At 36.0% G+C, this 16,991-nt stretch overlaps 1 protein-coding gene across 5 annotated transcripts in view; it reads right to left on the reverse strand.

The window, feature by feature from the left end:
* LAMA2 (laminin subunit alpha 2) overlaps nucleotides 1–16,991 on the reverse strand; it is a 362,981-nt gene that overhangs the window by 95,023 nt on the left and 250,967 nt on the right. For 4 of the 5 annotated variants that reach the window (XM_065833299.2, XM_065833305.2, XM_065833301.2 and 1 more), the window contains 5 exons: nucleotides 14,779–14,896; nucleotides 11,671–11,805; nucleotides 10,896–11,020; nucleotides 8,756–8,842; nucleotides 7,670–7,863 (listed from right to left, as the gene is read on the reverse strand). In XM_065833299.2, the coding sequence (XP_065689371.2) occupies nucleotides 7,670–7,863; nucleotides 8,756–8,842; nucleotides 10,896–11,020; nucleotides 11,671–11,805; nucleotides 14,779–14,896 (659 nt within the window). The remainder of the gene's footprint in view (nucleotides 1–7,669; nucleotides 7,864–8,755; nucleotides 8,843–10,895; nucleotides 11,021–11,670; nucleotides 11,806–14,778; nucleotides 14,897–16,991) is intronic. The other variant, XM_065833304.2, reaches the window with a different exon arrangement.

Here is a 16,991-nt window from a genome sequence, read left to right on the forward strand (position 1 = left end):
CTGTTCTTTAAAGTTTTCACAGTTATCTAAACATTGCTCTTATTCTGTAGGTTGGTTGTTCAATGTAGTGGGGAATTGTGTCAAGTACAGAGAAAAGAATAATATTGAATACTAGCTTAATATACCATGAAACTCATGTGATGATTGAAAAGGAGACAAGATAGATACTGGATTAGTGCAGTAAGAAGTGGGTGCAGAAAACTAGATACTGTTATTTTAAGACTTCCTTTTGCTTCAATTTGTAGACTTCTTCCTATTTCACAGTATTTTGTTACGTAAGTTGAATTGTACTGGAACTTCTCTGCAGTTGTTAACTGTGGGCATAATACATTCTGATTTATGTTTATACATGAAATTAAAAAAAAAAAAAAGAAAGAAAAAGCTTATTACCAACCCAGCTCTTGTCATCTGAGAGAATTAAAGGAAAAGCAAGTTTTACAGCCAACTGAATGTTTTACATAATAAATCTTTGTTCTGTGGCTGGCCAAGAAGGTAAGTAGAACTGATAGTCATTTTGTAGGATGCAATTAAATTTTCTCAGATCTGAAAAGAGTTTTTTGTTTTTATTTTTTCTTCTTTTTTTTTTTTTTTAAATGCATTATTTACATTATTTCACTTATGAAACAAGCTAAATGTCTTCATCCTCAAAATTGGCAGTGGCTGGTAATAAAATCCTAAAAGTTTGCTATGTGTTAAAGACAAACTCAATTCACACCAATAAGAAAAAAAATGAATAGCTTATGAAAATATGAAGTATTCTCCATGAATAAACAACTGATAAGTGAGCATTCAGTATAAATTAACACCTCCTGCATGATAATCAGGTTGAAAAGAGGAACCACATCAAGTGAGGACCACAGTAAAGTAGATGGGAGAAGACTAAGCTACTCCTAATACTCAGTCTGAAATGTACTGTAGCTACAGGAAATATTTCAAGAGCGTGATTATATTTTGCAAGACTAAATACTTCTGTGTCTATCTATAAAACTGTCAGGATAAATTTGTGTTTAATATTAACAAATGCAGCAGTAAATTCAGATCATTACAGCAGTGCAAGCATGTAAGAGGCAAATCATGCAGTCAATACTACAAGAATCCAGCAAGCAATTAATGCAAATTACTGCTTTTTCCATTTTCACCACACTTTTCCATGCACAATAAGTCCTGTAAGGATTTTGACTTACCTCTTGTGAGAAGCATCTCCAAGTATGCATGCCAAAGATTTTTTTTTTTAAATAATTGCTCAAGCAATAAAAGAACACTATAAGTTTATGGACATCCAACCACTTATTCCATCTTACGAAGGGAAGATAATATACAATAAAGGAATTGCACATCTGAGCCAAAATGTGTTTCTCCAATTAAGTGATTATCTAACATAATTTTGCTTTAATACATTCATTGCTGTTCAGATTCAGAAGACTGTGTTATGAGTAAGTAATTTTTTGTCTAAGGGTACCCATGCAATCTCTGTTATGAGGTGATATCTGTGATAGTCAGTGACTCTTCAGTATTAGTTTCCTGTTGCTTCACAGTGAATTAGAGCTATTGTTAGACTCATTAATCTGTTGGCTGTTACCCCATTTTTCCCACTTTCGCACTGGTCTCACACCAAATAATAAACAAGCCCTTCTCTGGCCCCCAAAACAGAACCCCAGTCAAGAGCTGAAAGCTTTAGCTTCCTTGCCACTGCTGCTGGTTTCAGGAGCTTTGTATGATCAATATATCTCCAAAATATGAGAAAACTGAGATCCGGGTCAGGGTCTAAAGTACTGACTCAGGTTTATATTTGATTTTTGTTATTTGGAAAGTCTCATTTGCTGGTTCTGAAATATACCAGTACCTGTTGGGTTTACATGGTGCTTGAGTTGGGCAAAAGACCAGTACTGGAGTGTGGGTCTGAATCCAACGGGAGCTCGTGTGTCACAAAAAGGGAGAATGACTGACAGCTTGTCACCTTCTAGGACAAGTAGAGGTGGCCATCCCTTCTTGAGCTCATGCAGACAGAGAAGCAGTTGTCCAGAACAGAGGTAAGTTTAAATCTTATGGCTGTGCTGTAATGGCTCAGAACTTCTGTTAAACTTGGAACACAGCAGCAGCTAGCCCAAGGCTTCACAGATCTGGTGATACACACAGTATCTTTCTTTTCAGCTCACTCTGTGAAGCCTTGCAATAAGAAGCTCCCAGTTTTTGCTGAATTAAGGAGTGTGTAGGAGCTAGGAGATGCTTCTTTTCACAGATTCTTCAAGATCTGCCTCTGACAGAGAGAGCTTCTCTGCTTAGTTCTGAATTTGGAAGGGCTGAGGTCATGGAGTTGCTCCCCGTTTTAGAGAGAAAACCTGAATTCTGCCAGGATCAGTGGCCAGGAGCTCCCTTGTTCTCCTGGGTGCAGACCTGAGTGGTAGGTGGGAAAAACTCCCTCTCATTGCAAGTATCAGCCTACTTAGAGTACAATATCTAAGTGTCCAAGACCTAGTATTAAAAGAATCTGATTATATAATTTTCTCCTTCTACCAATATTGAATATTTAAATTCCTAAAGACATAAGTTTGTTGACTGCAGCATGACTGAAGGTCCATTTTTTTCACAGAATTGAGTTAAAGAAAAATTCCTAACAAAGAAATACCTGTTTGATTTCTTTATGTCATGATTGCTTCCTGTTTTCTGCTAATCTCATACAGCAGAACCACATCAGCTGCTTTACGTCTAGGTTTTTGCTTGGCCCTGAGGAACACTTGTGACAGGAGCACACATCTGAGGAAACATTTTGCCATTTGTGTTGCAACAGACATCAAAATATTGAAGCCAATTTGTTTTGAAGTCCCCGTTGGCGCTATAACCGATGCCCTGAAAATGTTCAGAAGGTAAGTTCTGACTTGCCATATATTTAACAATAAAGCCTTGAAAGATTTGAATCCTCATTAGGATTTTTTTTCCCCCGAAACACTGCGTAGTAGCAAGCACAGTTGCTGTTCCAACAACATTGCAACCTAAGGTTCTTCATTTTATGTACTACAAACTCTACAGCTGAAGTGGAATGCCACAAGGTATAAGAAAAACTACACTAGCGAATTAGTAATCTAAGAAAATACACAGTTGCTACAGGTTGGATTCAAAACACCTTGTAGCTCCTTCTTTCCACTACAGCTTGCTAAGGTTAAAGCTCTTAGGGAAGGATGAGGAGGGATCAATACGTGATTTGGCTTGTTTACGTATTTCTGGTATGTATGTGTAAAACACGAACCAAGCAAATACTAATGATCTCAGCCTGCCTGAGCATGCTGGGTGCAGATGAACTGAGGAATGGCTGCTCCTGCTCCTCACACAACTCAGCCATGTTCTCGATTGGAATGGTGAGATTTAACTAAGAAAACACAAAATATACATCTTCAGTACTGCAGTGATCATAGGCCAGTCACCATTTGCCAGTTGACAACTTTCAGCACAATAAACATCGACATACATTTATCACAGTAAAAATGAGTGATGCATAAGTGGGCATAAATCATTTAGAGGACAGTTCATTTATAATTACAAATAAAAATAAAAATCTGTAAGCATTAGAGCAGATTTGGGAGAGCTTCTATCATATTTGACAGTACAAGGATGTTAGCAGTGTTATTAAAATCAGTTTGCAATCATCATTAATTTTCTTATTGGCTACTGACTCTTTCAAAAGAGAAGGGAGAGTGAGCCTAAGAAGTGGATTACTTGAGACCAAAAATTACAAGGAAGTCTTTATCTTTAGAGTATTATGGCTATCTGTACATGACAATCTAGATGGTCACTTTAGCTGAGGAAATAATCCAGCTATTAACCATACTAATTAAAAAAAAAAAAAAAAAAGAATTTTCATGATATGTAGCAGACCATTCAGACTCCTGTATTTCTTATTTAAAAAAAAAAAAAAGAAATCTACTTTTTGGATATCATTTATCATTCCCTAATGGAATCCTAGAGAATACAATGTTGTTTTGTTTTAACACTATAACGGAAAGTAAATTCTGCCTGTGTCATTTACCTGTAATTATCTTGTTATTTAGCAGCAAACAAATTCTTCCCCTTTGTACAGTGGCTTTTAAAAATACGTTCTCTTTCCATTTTACCTGTAGCTTTCTAAAATATAACTGTGATAACACAGCAGTGAAAAGTGGCACGCACTAACCAACTGAAAACTGACATGTTAGGAAAAAACCAGTAATAACCCAGTAAACAGATTTTCAACTATATCAGAAAGAGAGCACTTTAACGAACATGCATGCTCCTCTAGATGTTTTCCTTTTTACTGCAAATTTTCACATAGGATATGTTAAAATATAAATGCTGTGTTTAAACAATAATACATTACAACGTTGTGCCTAAAATACCCCTCTAATTTCATTTAAATCTGCATTATTTAGCTTTCATGTCATACTGTATGTTGACCTTTTCTAGAATTTGCCAAAAATTTATTATTCATATGGTTTTCCTTTGCTAAATATTCAAGATCAATTTTCACTTTCCTAAATATTAACTATAACAACTTAATCACACTATGTTTTCTATTACTTACAGCTACTTTTTTTCAAACATAGGTGATTGTATTTGCACGTATTTTCTTTAAGCTAGACCATCTTACTACCTAACTAGGGGTTCTTCACACTTCTGACAGAGAATGGAATACTGCAATTGAACAAAAGTGCACACAGCTCATTTGAAATATTGAATGCAAACAGAATTCTGCATTTGGCACTAATTTTCTGTACATTAAGAGTACTTACTATTATTATCACTATTAAGGCTTCATTACAACTGAAGCTATTCAGAAGAAAATTTACTGAGTATTTTGGAAGTGGTTGATACATAAAAGTAAAAATGCATTGTACACAGGACCAAATTCTCAGCTGTGTTACACTCAGATTGGAACAGATAAATGTTCTGGGACTAAGGAAGGAAAGCTTCAGGGTTTCCCCAAAAGGTGTTTCTAATGCTTCTTTGACAGCACAGTGACTACTAAAGCACATTAGGGGCTGCCGCAGTGAATCACTACCAGAAGAAAACAGCTCTGTTCTGAAGCCTCTGGCATAATACATGGTGTTAGCCATGAGCAAATTCCCATCAAGTCTGTGCCACACTTCCTCTGTCTGCCACAGACCTGCGTCCACCACAGGCTACAAAGGTTTATTGATCAGGCTGGTTTTCTACCATAACAGGGATATTGCCCTGTATTAGCAAAGGTGGGTTTGGAGAAATATGTGTGTTAAGGAACCTTTAAACAAAGGGAAAAACATATAGTGAGAGTAAATAGGCATAAAGTGTCTATTAAAATATTTAAATGTAGTTTTTGCAATTTATGACACAGATGTTACTGCTGTGGTGTCAAAAGTAACAGATTAGTTCCTGTGACAGGGGAGATGTAAAGCAACTCCTGTCTGATTCTACAGGCGGTTCCTATTTTTATGACTACAGGAAAAAAATTTTTTTCATTTGATTGCTCACTTCTAGCAATGACATGCAATGTCCATATGCACATGCAAAGGATTGTATTTACGATGAAAAACGATTATCTAGTTAAAGCAAAAATGCTACTACGGGTAGTGTAGATACATTTCAATACTGGTACATTATTATGTCATAGTTAAATCAGAGATTGTAGTTAACCACATCTTTCAAAGCAAAAAGTTTAAAAATTTGGTTGACTTTTCCCATTCATAGTGAGGATTTTTAACCTTATTATCCACACAATGAAATAGTCTGATTAATGAATTGGAAAACCATTACAAATGAAAACTTGCACTTAAACGGTTTTGTACAACTAAACTCTGTCAATCTGGATATCCAAAAGACTTTTCAGAACATTGATATAGTGAATAACCAACATAAAACATATTAAGCGAGACTGAAGACACTGGCTAGTACAAGGAATAATGTATTCAGGATGTTGAAAAATTAAGTCATTTTCATTTAGATGCCACTCTGGAAAACACAGTCCTTATTTTAAAATTTTGTAGCTGTAATACTTACAAACTTAACTCATGATTACAATTCTCCTTGACATGTAGGCCACAAAATGGAACCCAAAGCTTAGTTATTTCAGCAAAGTAGCTACTTACTCTATTTGCATTCATTTTGCTGTAGTTTTAAATAGAGCTTAAGATACACAATAGTTCAGAATTAAGTCCTAAACTATATCACACTACAGGACAATAGAGCTTCATTTCCCTTAAGTACACTAAGCTTTTCATCAGTTAACCAGTGCCATATTATTAATAATACAGAAACAGAAATATTTATTTCTATATTCTGTGAACTCAACAGTCACATTAAGAAGCTTAATTCTGCTAAATCCTGATCACTCTCTGAGAGCTGATCACAACCATTAAGTTGAGAGAAACAATGTCCTGCACTGTGTAGTCCCTGACCCTACATGCCTAATGTCTTCCTCTTCAATCACCTAAAGAAGGCCGACATTTCATTCTTGACTGATGTGATACCTTCAGCCATTTTTAGTACTTATTTGGTTTCTTTATTTTTCCAATTTGCTTTTAAAATGTTTGCAATTTGTCGGACCTGTACTAGCCTATTTTATTATTAGAGTGCAGTTCACCTCTAGGTATTGAGGTAAAGAGTGAATGCATTCTGTGGGGAAAAAAAAAAAGCAAGCCTTTTTTGGTATCTGCTTGCCTTGATGTTACATATCCCTCACACAGGAAAAAAAAAAAAGAAGAAAAAAAAATCCAATTAAAGTCCTATAACAGATAAAAATCACACATAAACATTAGAAGTAGTTCATTGTGCCTTGCCAATACATTCAAAGATGCACAGGTTAAGAAATATTATATATTGTGGACTTACTGGATCCCTATCTGCTCTACTTTAAAACGAACGATGATGGCCTTGAGGGGAAATAAAATAAAATTAGTTCCCACTCAGTCAGGTGAAATGGAGGAGTGGAAAATGCCTTATTTCAGTGAGGATTTACTAAGTGTTCTAGAAAGGTTTTGCTACCTGATTTTTTGATGACATAAGCATACAATATCACAGGAAATGAGATTGTGTGTTCAAATCAAACACTATGCAATTTCATGGGAAAAAAACTCCAAACAATAATAAAAGACACTTGGTACATATTAAAAGTGAAGGTAGGGGCAAGATATCAGTACTGTAAAATCTAACTTGGTGTTTTAAGCTATTAATTTTCTGTTTTAAACAAAGGAAGTTCTTTGTTTCTGTATTTATTGTACTGTTGTTCCTTATGTCTTTTAAATTCTAGTGGGTGTGTTTTGAACTAAGATGACCAAGCAAATGGTGGTAAAAACTTTCTGTGTGACTCATGGCATAGAGCATTGCAATCACTAGTTAAACATTTAGGCCAACACTAGGAAAATTCACTAAAGGCAAATATTGTCACAACTGCAGTAACAAGCTTTACTAAAACTCCAGACTTCAAAAGCGCACAAAAAGAAATCCTTCAAATCTTTGCTGTCAATTTTCAGCAAGCATATTAAAAAGTATTAAGAACTTTCCTAATATCTCAAGCTTGTGAAAAAAATGGACCAGAATGCCAAAGTAGTAAGAAACCTGGCAACTATTTTCAAAGAAACCCACACAACTGACTGATGCACAAGCAGGATTGAATTTCTGAAATACGACAATCAAATACTCTCCAAAATTACGTTAGTATACGTACAAATGCATCTCATGCCATCACGTGCATGCCGATGTTCACAGCCAGCACACTTCCACCCTGTGAATCCAGGCTTGCAAGTGCACTGTCCGGTGACAGGGTCACAGGGGACAGGCAGGGAACCATATCGATCACACTCACATTCCTGGCAGGAGCCTCCTGGAACTTGTGGGTTTCCGGTGTAGCCAGAAGAACATCTAGACATTGCAAATACAAAAGCAGGTTTGGCCAACTGAGGTGCATAGTGTACTACAATCAATAGTTGGCAAAACTCTAAATAAAATGTACAGGAAAATTTACTCATGAACTATTAAAAAATCCCTTGGTGCTTTATGACTGAGTATCCATTTCTAGAGAGAGAAATATTGAAAACTGTCCAACGAACTGATAACAACTCTTAACCAGGATAGGGAACAGTCCGGATGTAAGGAGCATGCAGAAGTGATTCCATACCCCTAACAGATTTCTGCTGAACTCAATTATATCATGACAAAAAAGTTTCCACATTAGCAATGTTTGGTCTACAGCACCTTTTTTTTTCCCACTAGCCACTTGTGTTTTCCATTAGAAGTGACATCTCATTGTAGACACTGGCTGATTTTGATCATCTTAATCCCACAGCATTGCTGTGGATGGGACAACAGCTGCTGTTGAGGTTATTAATTTGGTCATTAACATGTTTATCCATAAGTATCTTTCACAGTGAGTGCCCATGAGGACACAACAGTGACTAGAACAAAGGGTATGAGTGACATCAACATACACTATAAGCATGGTAGCTAATTTTAGATAAATTCCGTATTTTTTGGTTTAACTTCTCAGGTCCAGGGGAAAAAAAATCCACAAATCAGAAAGTAAAACCAAGACAATATTTGTGATATAAATAACACTGATCATCAATTTACTGTGGGTAAAAATAAAAATTGCCTATTATGGCTGAGTTTTAACAAAATGTAAAGAGGAAATAACTTATCCAAAGGCATGGATTTAAACATTAGTAAATATATGTTCATGGTATTGGAGGACATTGCTCTCCATGTCTTGCCCTCCTTTCATTGTCTCTTTTTCTTCTTTTTCCATTAATCCTACCTTTCACAGTACTGGCCTTCATATCCAGGTGGGCATGCAGTACACCGGTAATCACTAGGTCCTTCCGCAACACAAGAAGGGCTAAAACTAAAACAAAGGCAAATAAAAAACTTTTTCCAATCTATTGGATCATCTCACTCTCATCAGCTGTGCAGAAGGGCCCATGGTAAGCCCCATTCTCATTGTAAATTGCAGCATTTTCTTATCTGTTCATAAGCACCTATGGGAGATCCCTCCATTCTATTAAGAATTTTATGAATTCCTTGCTATGATACTGACACAATTTAGGATTCTGCTGGAAGGGCAGAACCAACAAGAGTCATATCAGAGGGGACGGAGTCAACTACGCCCATTCTGCAAGGCTTGTGTGATTGAATGGTGCTGTCACAGTGATCAAGAAAAGAAAGTAATGGGAAGGATGTGAAACAAAAGGTTAAGAAACTGAGCTAACAAACCTGCAGCCTTTCCAGTCTGATTTAATTTTAGCTTGAATAAAAGGAGATAAGCCAGGAAGAGTTTACTCAAAGGTAAGACGTATAAAGGGAGAAAGGAACCAAAGTCATAGCCATGTGGAATCTTCCAAAATGACAGCGCCAGATAATCTTTTCAAGGAGGTACTGAAAATAAAAGACTGGCCAATAGATAAAAATAACTAAAAGCTACCTCCTTAATGATCAGGGAGGGGTTGTATTTTAGTCACAAGTTTATTTTTACTAAGCCATGACATAGATGAATAACTAGTGACTGCAGAGTGCACCTATGGGAACTGTGCAAAGTAGCATGTTGCTGGAATAGTAGTGCATTAAGCGCCTGCACAGACAGGTAAAACAAACAAAAAGTGTAGGTAGGGGAAAAGAAACACAACTAAATATTAAAATGGTGCAACACTATAAAACTCATTCAGCTCTTTTTGGAAGAACCAGAAAAGCTCAGAGGTAGAAAGCAGTGAGCCCAGAGCTCCTTCGTGGTACAATACCGTCAGTATCCTACTCTAAATTGCTTATAACGCATTAAATCAATAATGCTTGAATGAGTATATAAAATTACACCTTTGAAAAAAAATGTAAACAAATTGATCTATTACTCACAAAGTCATTATCCAACACATTTTCAAGTCTATAAAAATAGATCCACACCCCCAGGAACAACTCATTCTCTCTGTTCTTTTTTTTTCAGCTCATCAAGTTTGAAGCTGACTGCTGATTGTACAGGAGCATAAAAACCAGTTTTTAACACCTCAGTGGAGTTTTGTGGAACTGCATAAATAAAAATAATTGCACTATACTCATTCACAAATATTCATCAGCTATCCTTCAAAATAAACCTCAGACCACCCCAAAATAATAAAAAACAAGAAATAAAACAAGCAAGAAGACCTAAAATTTAAAAAACCCAAACAAAAAACCTCTCAGATATATTGGTTTGAAATACTCATTAAAACATATTAAAGGTCAGACAAGGCACAGAAAAATGCTTTTAAGGAACATTTCCAACCTTTCAGGAGAACAATCATGAAATAAACCTTTTCAAAGCAGTACTATAGTATGATTCCAAATATCATTAAGTGCCTTTCAGCAAAACAACAAACAAATCAGAAGTGCTAAAGTATCATCTGCTGGGAACACATGCAGAGACATCGTGGCAAGGCTCATTAGCATAAAGCAACCAATAAAATTTATGCTGCAATAAGTATATTGCTTTTAAATTATTCTATCTTTCACAAATTGCCTAAAACTCATGTAACATTAAATAAGGAATCAATAAATTCCACAGTGAAGCAAGAAAGGCACTGCAACACATTTATACCAACATAATATATGAGCATAAGACTTTTTACAGTTCCCTTGTGGCTATATTGTACTTGAGTTCTGCTCTAGCTTCCGTTGTGAGAATACCTTTATAACACACATTCATTATGTGTTGAGTATTGCATTTTCTAGCACTTATTAATTTATTCATCACAAATTAGCAAGGGAGCAATTTCCAACTCTTAAAGGAAGATCAATTAGCAAAAGTAGATATGAAAGTTTTAGTATGGCTTACATGAGGCAGATCTCCTGTAGCCATCTGAAAAGTGAGCCCAAAACTAAGTCCTTGCTTTATGGAAAGGTAGTTCTGTGTCATGAGGTTCTTTACTTACTTGTTACGGGGATTGGATAGGGGACAAGCACAAGGCTGACAGTCATCCGGAGAGCCTTGGACAACACCATAAAATCCCAGTGCACATCTCTCGCAGTGGTGACCTGCGGTATTATGCTGGCAATTCTGCAGAGGAAGGAGACAGAATGAAAGCTGTATTGATAATTACGAGAAAGTGGACAACATTTTGTTCCCAGCCTTGGGGATTCAGACTTATTTGGATTTATAATTTCTCCCTCCCTGATATGATTCGCAGTGGGACTGCTTGCTTTAAGCTTCTGTCAAATGCCTGCTGAGTTATATATGGGTTTACAAGGAGAAAGAATGGAGCCCTGTAGCTTGCCAGATGTATCCTATGGAATATCTTATCCCATTCAGCCTTCCTTCTCTCTTTTGCTCCAGCTGTTGAAGCAGGAGAAATAACCAATTAAAATTCAATCTTACTGTATCAGGTCACGTGTTATTACCTAGAAGAGCAGTGTTGTGTTTATTGCATGACGCATGGTACATTGCCTCTTTAGTTTGCAGATATTTAGTTTCTCATCTAACACAAATAGTAATTCAGCAGCAATAAAGCACAGCATAATCTGAACACCAGAAAATAAGAATGGAAAATATTAAAGGCAGACAGTTTATTTTTTTGAACTCACTTTGACACTTAAGATATTTAAGCAAAACTGGATTAAAATATTGTCCTCTATTTTTTTAGATCAGTTACACTACTTATGAATTTTACATTAAGATCATCCTAGTGCGTAAGTTCAGAAATACAATACCTGACAAACTGATGTTTCAGGGTCACACATAGTACTGTGTCCATGACACTGACATAAAACACACACGCCTAAGGACTGCGCAGGTGTCCTTCCTCCAGGTGAAGTTGAAAGCCTATAAAATCCTGGAGAGCATGACTGCAATAAAAAAGATGCAGAAGAAAACAGATCATTACACAGTGGAGTAGGTATGGGGGGCATTGCAAGCTCATCTTTCCAATCACCAGTTTTTACAAGCTGTGAAAAAAACCTGACAGGTTCCAGCTGTGTTACAAACAATATACAGTACTTTACAGATAACAAGAGCCAGCGCTAATTGCAAACATTGCTGAAAAATCCCTGGAGCACTCCACTGTCACCAGGCTTTTCATACTGCAGCTTGAGAGACCTTTCATTCAGATATAGAACACCTCATTGTTCTCACTGTGCATCAAGCATCGTTCCTTTCATTTCTTAAGAATAATGTTTGTTTTCAAAATAAATTTTTTGCATGGACTGTGAAGAACAAGCATGATGATTCTGTTTCCTTCCTCCTTCGTGAATTTTTCAGGTTTGACAAGCTAATATCTGCCTACATACCGCCTGATGGATAACAAGCAAAAGTCAAATTATACTAATAAAAAAAGGCTGCATTATTTATAGCTATATAATTTAAAGACCATAAAAGTAAAGAATTCAAAATATTAAAGGTTTTCCATATCTTGGGACTATTAGCCCAGAATCAAATTTATCTATCACTAAGTCTCCTCTAGCCCAGCTTGGCAATAAAATTCTGAGAGCAACTCAAAAATTACTAGCAAAGCTGACACATGCAAACTCAAGCATCCGATATTTATTTCAGGCTCATTATGCAAATGTATGATAGTGCCTACATAGCTTCCAGAAAGCACACAGCTATGGCAGCATAAAAATACAAGCAGGACCATTTTGATAGTTCAGACTATTAGGGATGAGTGCATACAGACAAGTTACTCATCCCATGTATAAATCCCACCACCTCATGGTGCCAGGAGCCTATGAACTCTGCCTGATGAGGTAATTTCTGACTGTTGACCACAATTTGTGCTTTTTGGAAAGAATGTGAATAGTACACTTTCCAGATAGCAATAAAATGGATGCAAAATATAACAAAAGAGAATCTGCAGTAAGTATCTTTTCGTGATCAAAAGCAGGTTTCTTCCATCAAGCGCTAGCTAGGTTCTATTCATATGAGACTGTTCTGACAATTCCACAATCATTGCCAAAACCTACAGGGGGCTAAATTATGGAAAAAGCATAAACACAATTATTTTCTTTCTAATCACAAATAATCTAACTCACCCCTGCTTTTCTCCTTATATTTTGACTTAGACTACATTAAGATCCCTGAAGCATAGAAAAAGTCTATCTGCTTTTTCATGGTTTCTGAAGAATTTAAATTTAGATAAATAATCTCAAAATGAATTTTGTTTCTTACTACAATTTCCTAAATTTTTCCTTCCTCTCAAGCCCCAGAAGAGTCCTTGTCCAAACATAATGTGGTCCAAGGCATAGCTCAGGAGTTGTGAGTAACTTCTGGATTGAGGTATAAATATATGGTACATCCTCAAATCTAATCTCTAACCATTTTTTTTCTGATACATTATTGACACTCTTCTCATCTATTCTGATCTAAGCACTTCTGAGATGAAACGGGACACAGGAAAAGATGAAGCAAACTACATTTTTAATTACTAGTTTGGAAGTTTTTCAGAAGTAGCCATTAGGGAAACTCTTACCACCAGTTTTTCCAGCTGTCATTGACTTGAAAAAAAAAGGATATAAATGTCACTTCTAATAAAAACTGCTGTGCAAAGAGTCCTCACAAAGCAATTACAGGATAAATAATGAAACAGTTACATATACCCTGTTAGCATTTGCTTAAAGAATGCCTGAATATTATTATTTTTCTCCTCCTGAAATTAAATAAACCTTCACAGAACACACCATAACCTTCACTAAGCACACTAAAAATAAACTAAGTTAAGAGCATGTAAAGATCACACAATTAAACAAAAAGTAAGAAGGTTGGAACCGAGACACTTATTCCAGCCTCTGGTTGGTGTGAATTAAAATTATTGCATTATCATATATTTTCCTTCCAAAATGTAATTTGTTACAGTAATTTTTAAAACCTATGTACCTCTGAGCAAATGCTGGAGACTTAATTTCTCATATGTATATTCACACACATTCAGGTGTATGCACTTAATGAAATAGTGTGTGAAGAAAATGCCTTCATTCACATCCCTGCACACATTTCCTGTGAACTCACTGTTCTTGTTCCCTCGTTTGCTGTGTAACACAAACCTGTACAACCTCTGAAAGAGGCAGAGTTTTCATGGATAACAAGGCATCTTTCCCATCATTTACTCACTCCAAATTTTCTTTGTTTTCAAATTTGTTTATATACTTCAGTTCTTCATTGATGAACTTCATTCAACTGATAGATCTTTAACTTTTCAGGATTAACTAATATGCAACCTTTAATTATTCACTATTGCAAATGTTAATTTGTATTTTAATGATCAATTTTTTTTTTTATTTGACATAAGTTTTCTGGGTTTCTCTTCACAGATTTTGTGAATCGTGGTCATGATAAAATGACGCATATAGTTCAGTTTTTTGGAAGATATGACATTGTAACTGTATTGTGTATTATGGCCCACCATAACACAAAAACATAGTACAATCTGTTGTACACCATAGATTACAAAATTATTATACCCTTATCTGGCCAAAAATGCTTGATCAGTCAGCATCAGTCACATAATTCAGTGTCAGAGACGCTGACCCAGTAAAGCTGACTTTCCTGTATTCTAAGTATTTGAGTCATCACCATGGTTTCAGTAGCATATTTGCCAAAAGCAAAAAAAAAGGGTGCTTAAATTCCTTGAGAGATAACTGAGAGAAAAATAAAATGAGTGATTAAATTAAGAGATAATTGTTGTCAGTTAAATGAATTCACACTCTTATTTTTATTCACATTATTACTTTCCTTCACTTATTATTCACATTACTTATCACACCTTGCTAATGAATGGACTGAAGAAGATATAAAGACTTCTACTGGGAGCCAGGTTAGTACCATACCTCACAAGACAAACCAGAATAACCCAACGGGCAGTCACACTTCTCAATCAAGTGAGCCTGAGGAGTCACTCCGGACACAGTGCCGCCTTCAGCAACCTCCATTGAGATCTCAGAAATCCTGAAAAAAAGGAGCAAACATCTCTAATGAGATTAGTCAAGCACTAAATCAAACCCAGTTAGTCTCAGTTTGCACAGGAGAAAAGAGTCATATTTGGCTGTTTGTAGGCTTCTTGATCTACAGGAGACAAACAGCACCATTTTTGCATCTCCAAAGGAAACAACAAAGCTACCAGCACCTCCAGTCTCATTTTCCATTTCTAGGCAATAGTATAACTGATTTTTCTCTCCTTCTTAATTCTGTCTCATTTTTAATTTATTTTCAGCCAAACTATAAACAAAAAGCTCATTTCTGATTCTTCATTTGAACAGACTCATTAAGAAATTGAAGTCACATACTAAATACAGTTCCAATTCATGGTATTAAAATTGTTCATTAAATCTACTTTTAATGAGGCAACTATTTAAAAAATAAAATAAAATCTATCCTCAGCAACAAAAGCAACTTAACAAGCAGACTTCAAAGATACTGGGCATTTGCCTTTTTAGCAGGAATTTTAAGATCTGTAGCCAGATATAATTTTATTTTTTTTTCCTTAGAAAATTATTTAGACACTTAAACAGTTTAAAGCAAACATGAAATCCTACTACAGAAGCATCTGCTAGTGCCAGAAAAGGATATGCTTCATGGTAGAGTTTGCAATATTTTAACTTTCCAAAGTTACCAGAAATCTTCTTGCCTCTCAACCACTCCCTGTCTTTCCAGCATGCACGCTGACAGGCCAAATAGGGTTGAGTACATCACAGAAAAAGACAACAAACACAATATCTAATGAAATACACTTAATCCTAATGTACTGCAATGCTGTTCTTTTAGCTTACTTCTTTATTTTGGGAGATTGTTAGTTTTTTTGAATGAATGCTACGATCTGGAACCCCTTACTGTCTTTGAGAAACAAAAAGGGTAGAATAGTATACATTTTAAAGCTTCACGTATATCGCCAACCTAAAAGAAAATGTTGAAGAACATGCGACTAACTAGCTCAATAAATATTGATAATGCTGCTACAGTCTGTTCATTAGGCATCTGTGCAGAAGGCTAATGCACAGGAGCTCACAGGAGCCCACAGAGCTGCTCATCTCCTCACACTCACTGTCCATCTGCTCCCAAACCTTAAATACTAAGTGACTGAGGGACATTCTGCTGCACATTGGCATATTGGCACCAATGTCAGGATGACTTTAGGAAAAGCAAATGGCCACTGCTGCACTAGCTGGGAGTTTTGTGATGGAGCTTATGTGACCAGTCCCATACTTCTTCATCTCTTGTGTCAACGGAAAATCTCCAAATAATCTACTGACTTAAATCCTGTGCTCCCTTCTTACTACCTGAAGAAAGAGGTTCAGAGGAACAGGGAAACTGGGCAGGAAAAAAAAAAATAAAGACTGAAAAGAAAGAGCGCAATACCACAAAACCATTCAGATCTGATACGTCAATGTAAGCTTATGCTGAAATCTCTGTACATTTAATAGAAAAACAAAATGAAATCTGCCTCTCCATCATCTTCAAGGCTGAGGCAACAACCTGTGTGCTGCAAAAAACCTGTTTACTGTCAGAAAGCTGTATTTACATAATAATATACTCTGTGACCACAAAGCTACCTGTTGTTTGTGTGCTAATGTTACTCAAGGAAGGTGAAGCTTGGTTGATTCTTGGAACATGTCTAATAAGAAGCAGTCCAACAACTGCTACCTGATCAGCGTCAGTTATATTAAAATAATTCACAGTCAAATTGAAAGCATACTCCCAATTCAAACTAATTTATTATCACAGTCCTGTTGCCTGAAAAGCAAAACAAAATCTATAAAAGAAATGTTTCAATTTAGACCAGTGAATGTGAAAATGAGGACAACAAAATGAACAATACAAGAGAAAAATGTCTGGCTTTGGATTCTGAGCAGAAATCTCTAAATCACTAGTAATGCTGCAGCTTTGAAGCAGAAACAACATTGGCACTGCTGCTAAACTATATAGCTAATACAGTGCTAACACTAGAATTAGGCTATTTTTAGGCTTCCAACTGCTGCCGCTGCTTTGACTTTATTTTAAAATAATGCTTTTCCTGTCATTTATTACTTATCTGAAGCTTTTTAAC

The sequence above is a fragment of the Patagioenas fasciata genome, chromosome 3, assembly GCF_037038585.1.
Source record: "Patagioenas fasciata isolate bPatFas1 chromosome 3, bPatFas1.hap1, whole genome shotgun sequence".
NCBI classification, from domain to species: Eukaryota; Metazoa; Chordata; class Aves; order Columbiformes; family Columbidae; genus Patagioenas; species Patagioenas fasciata.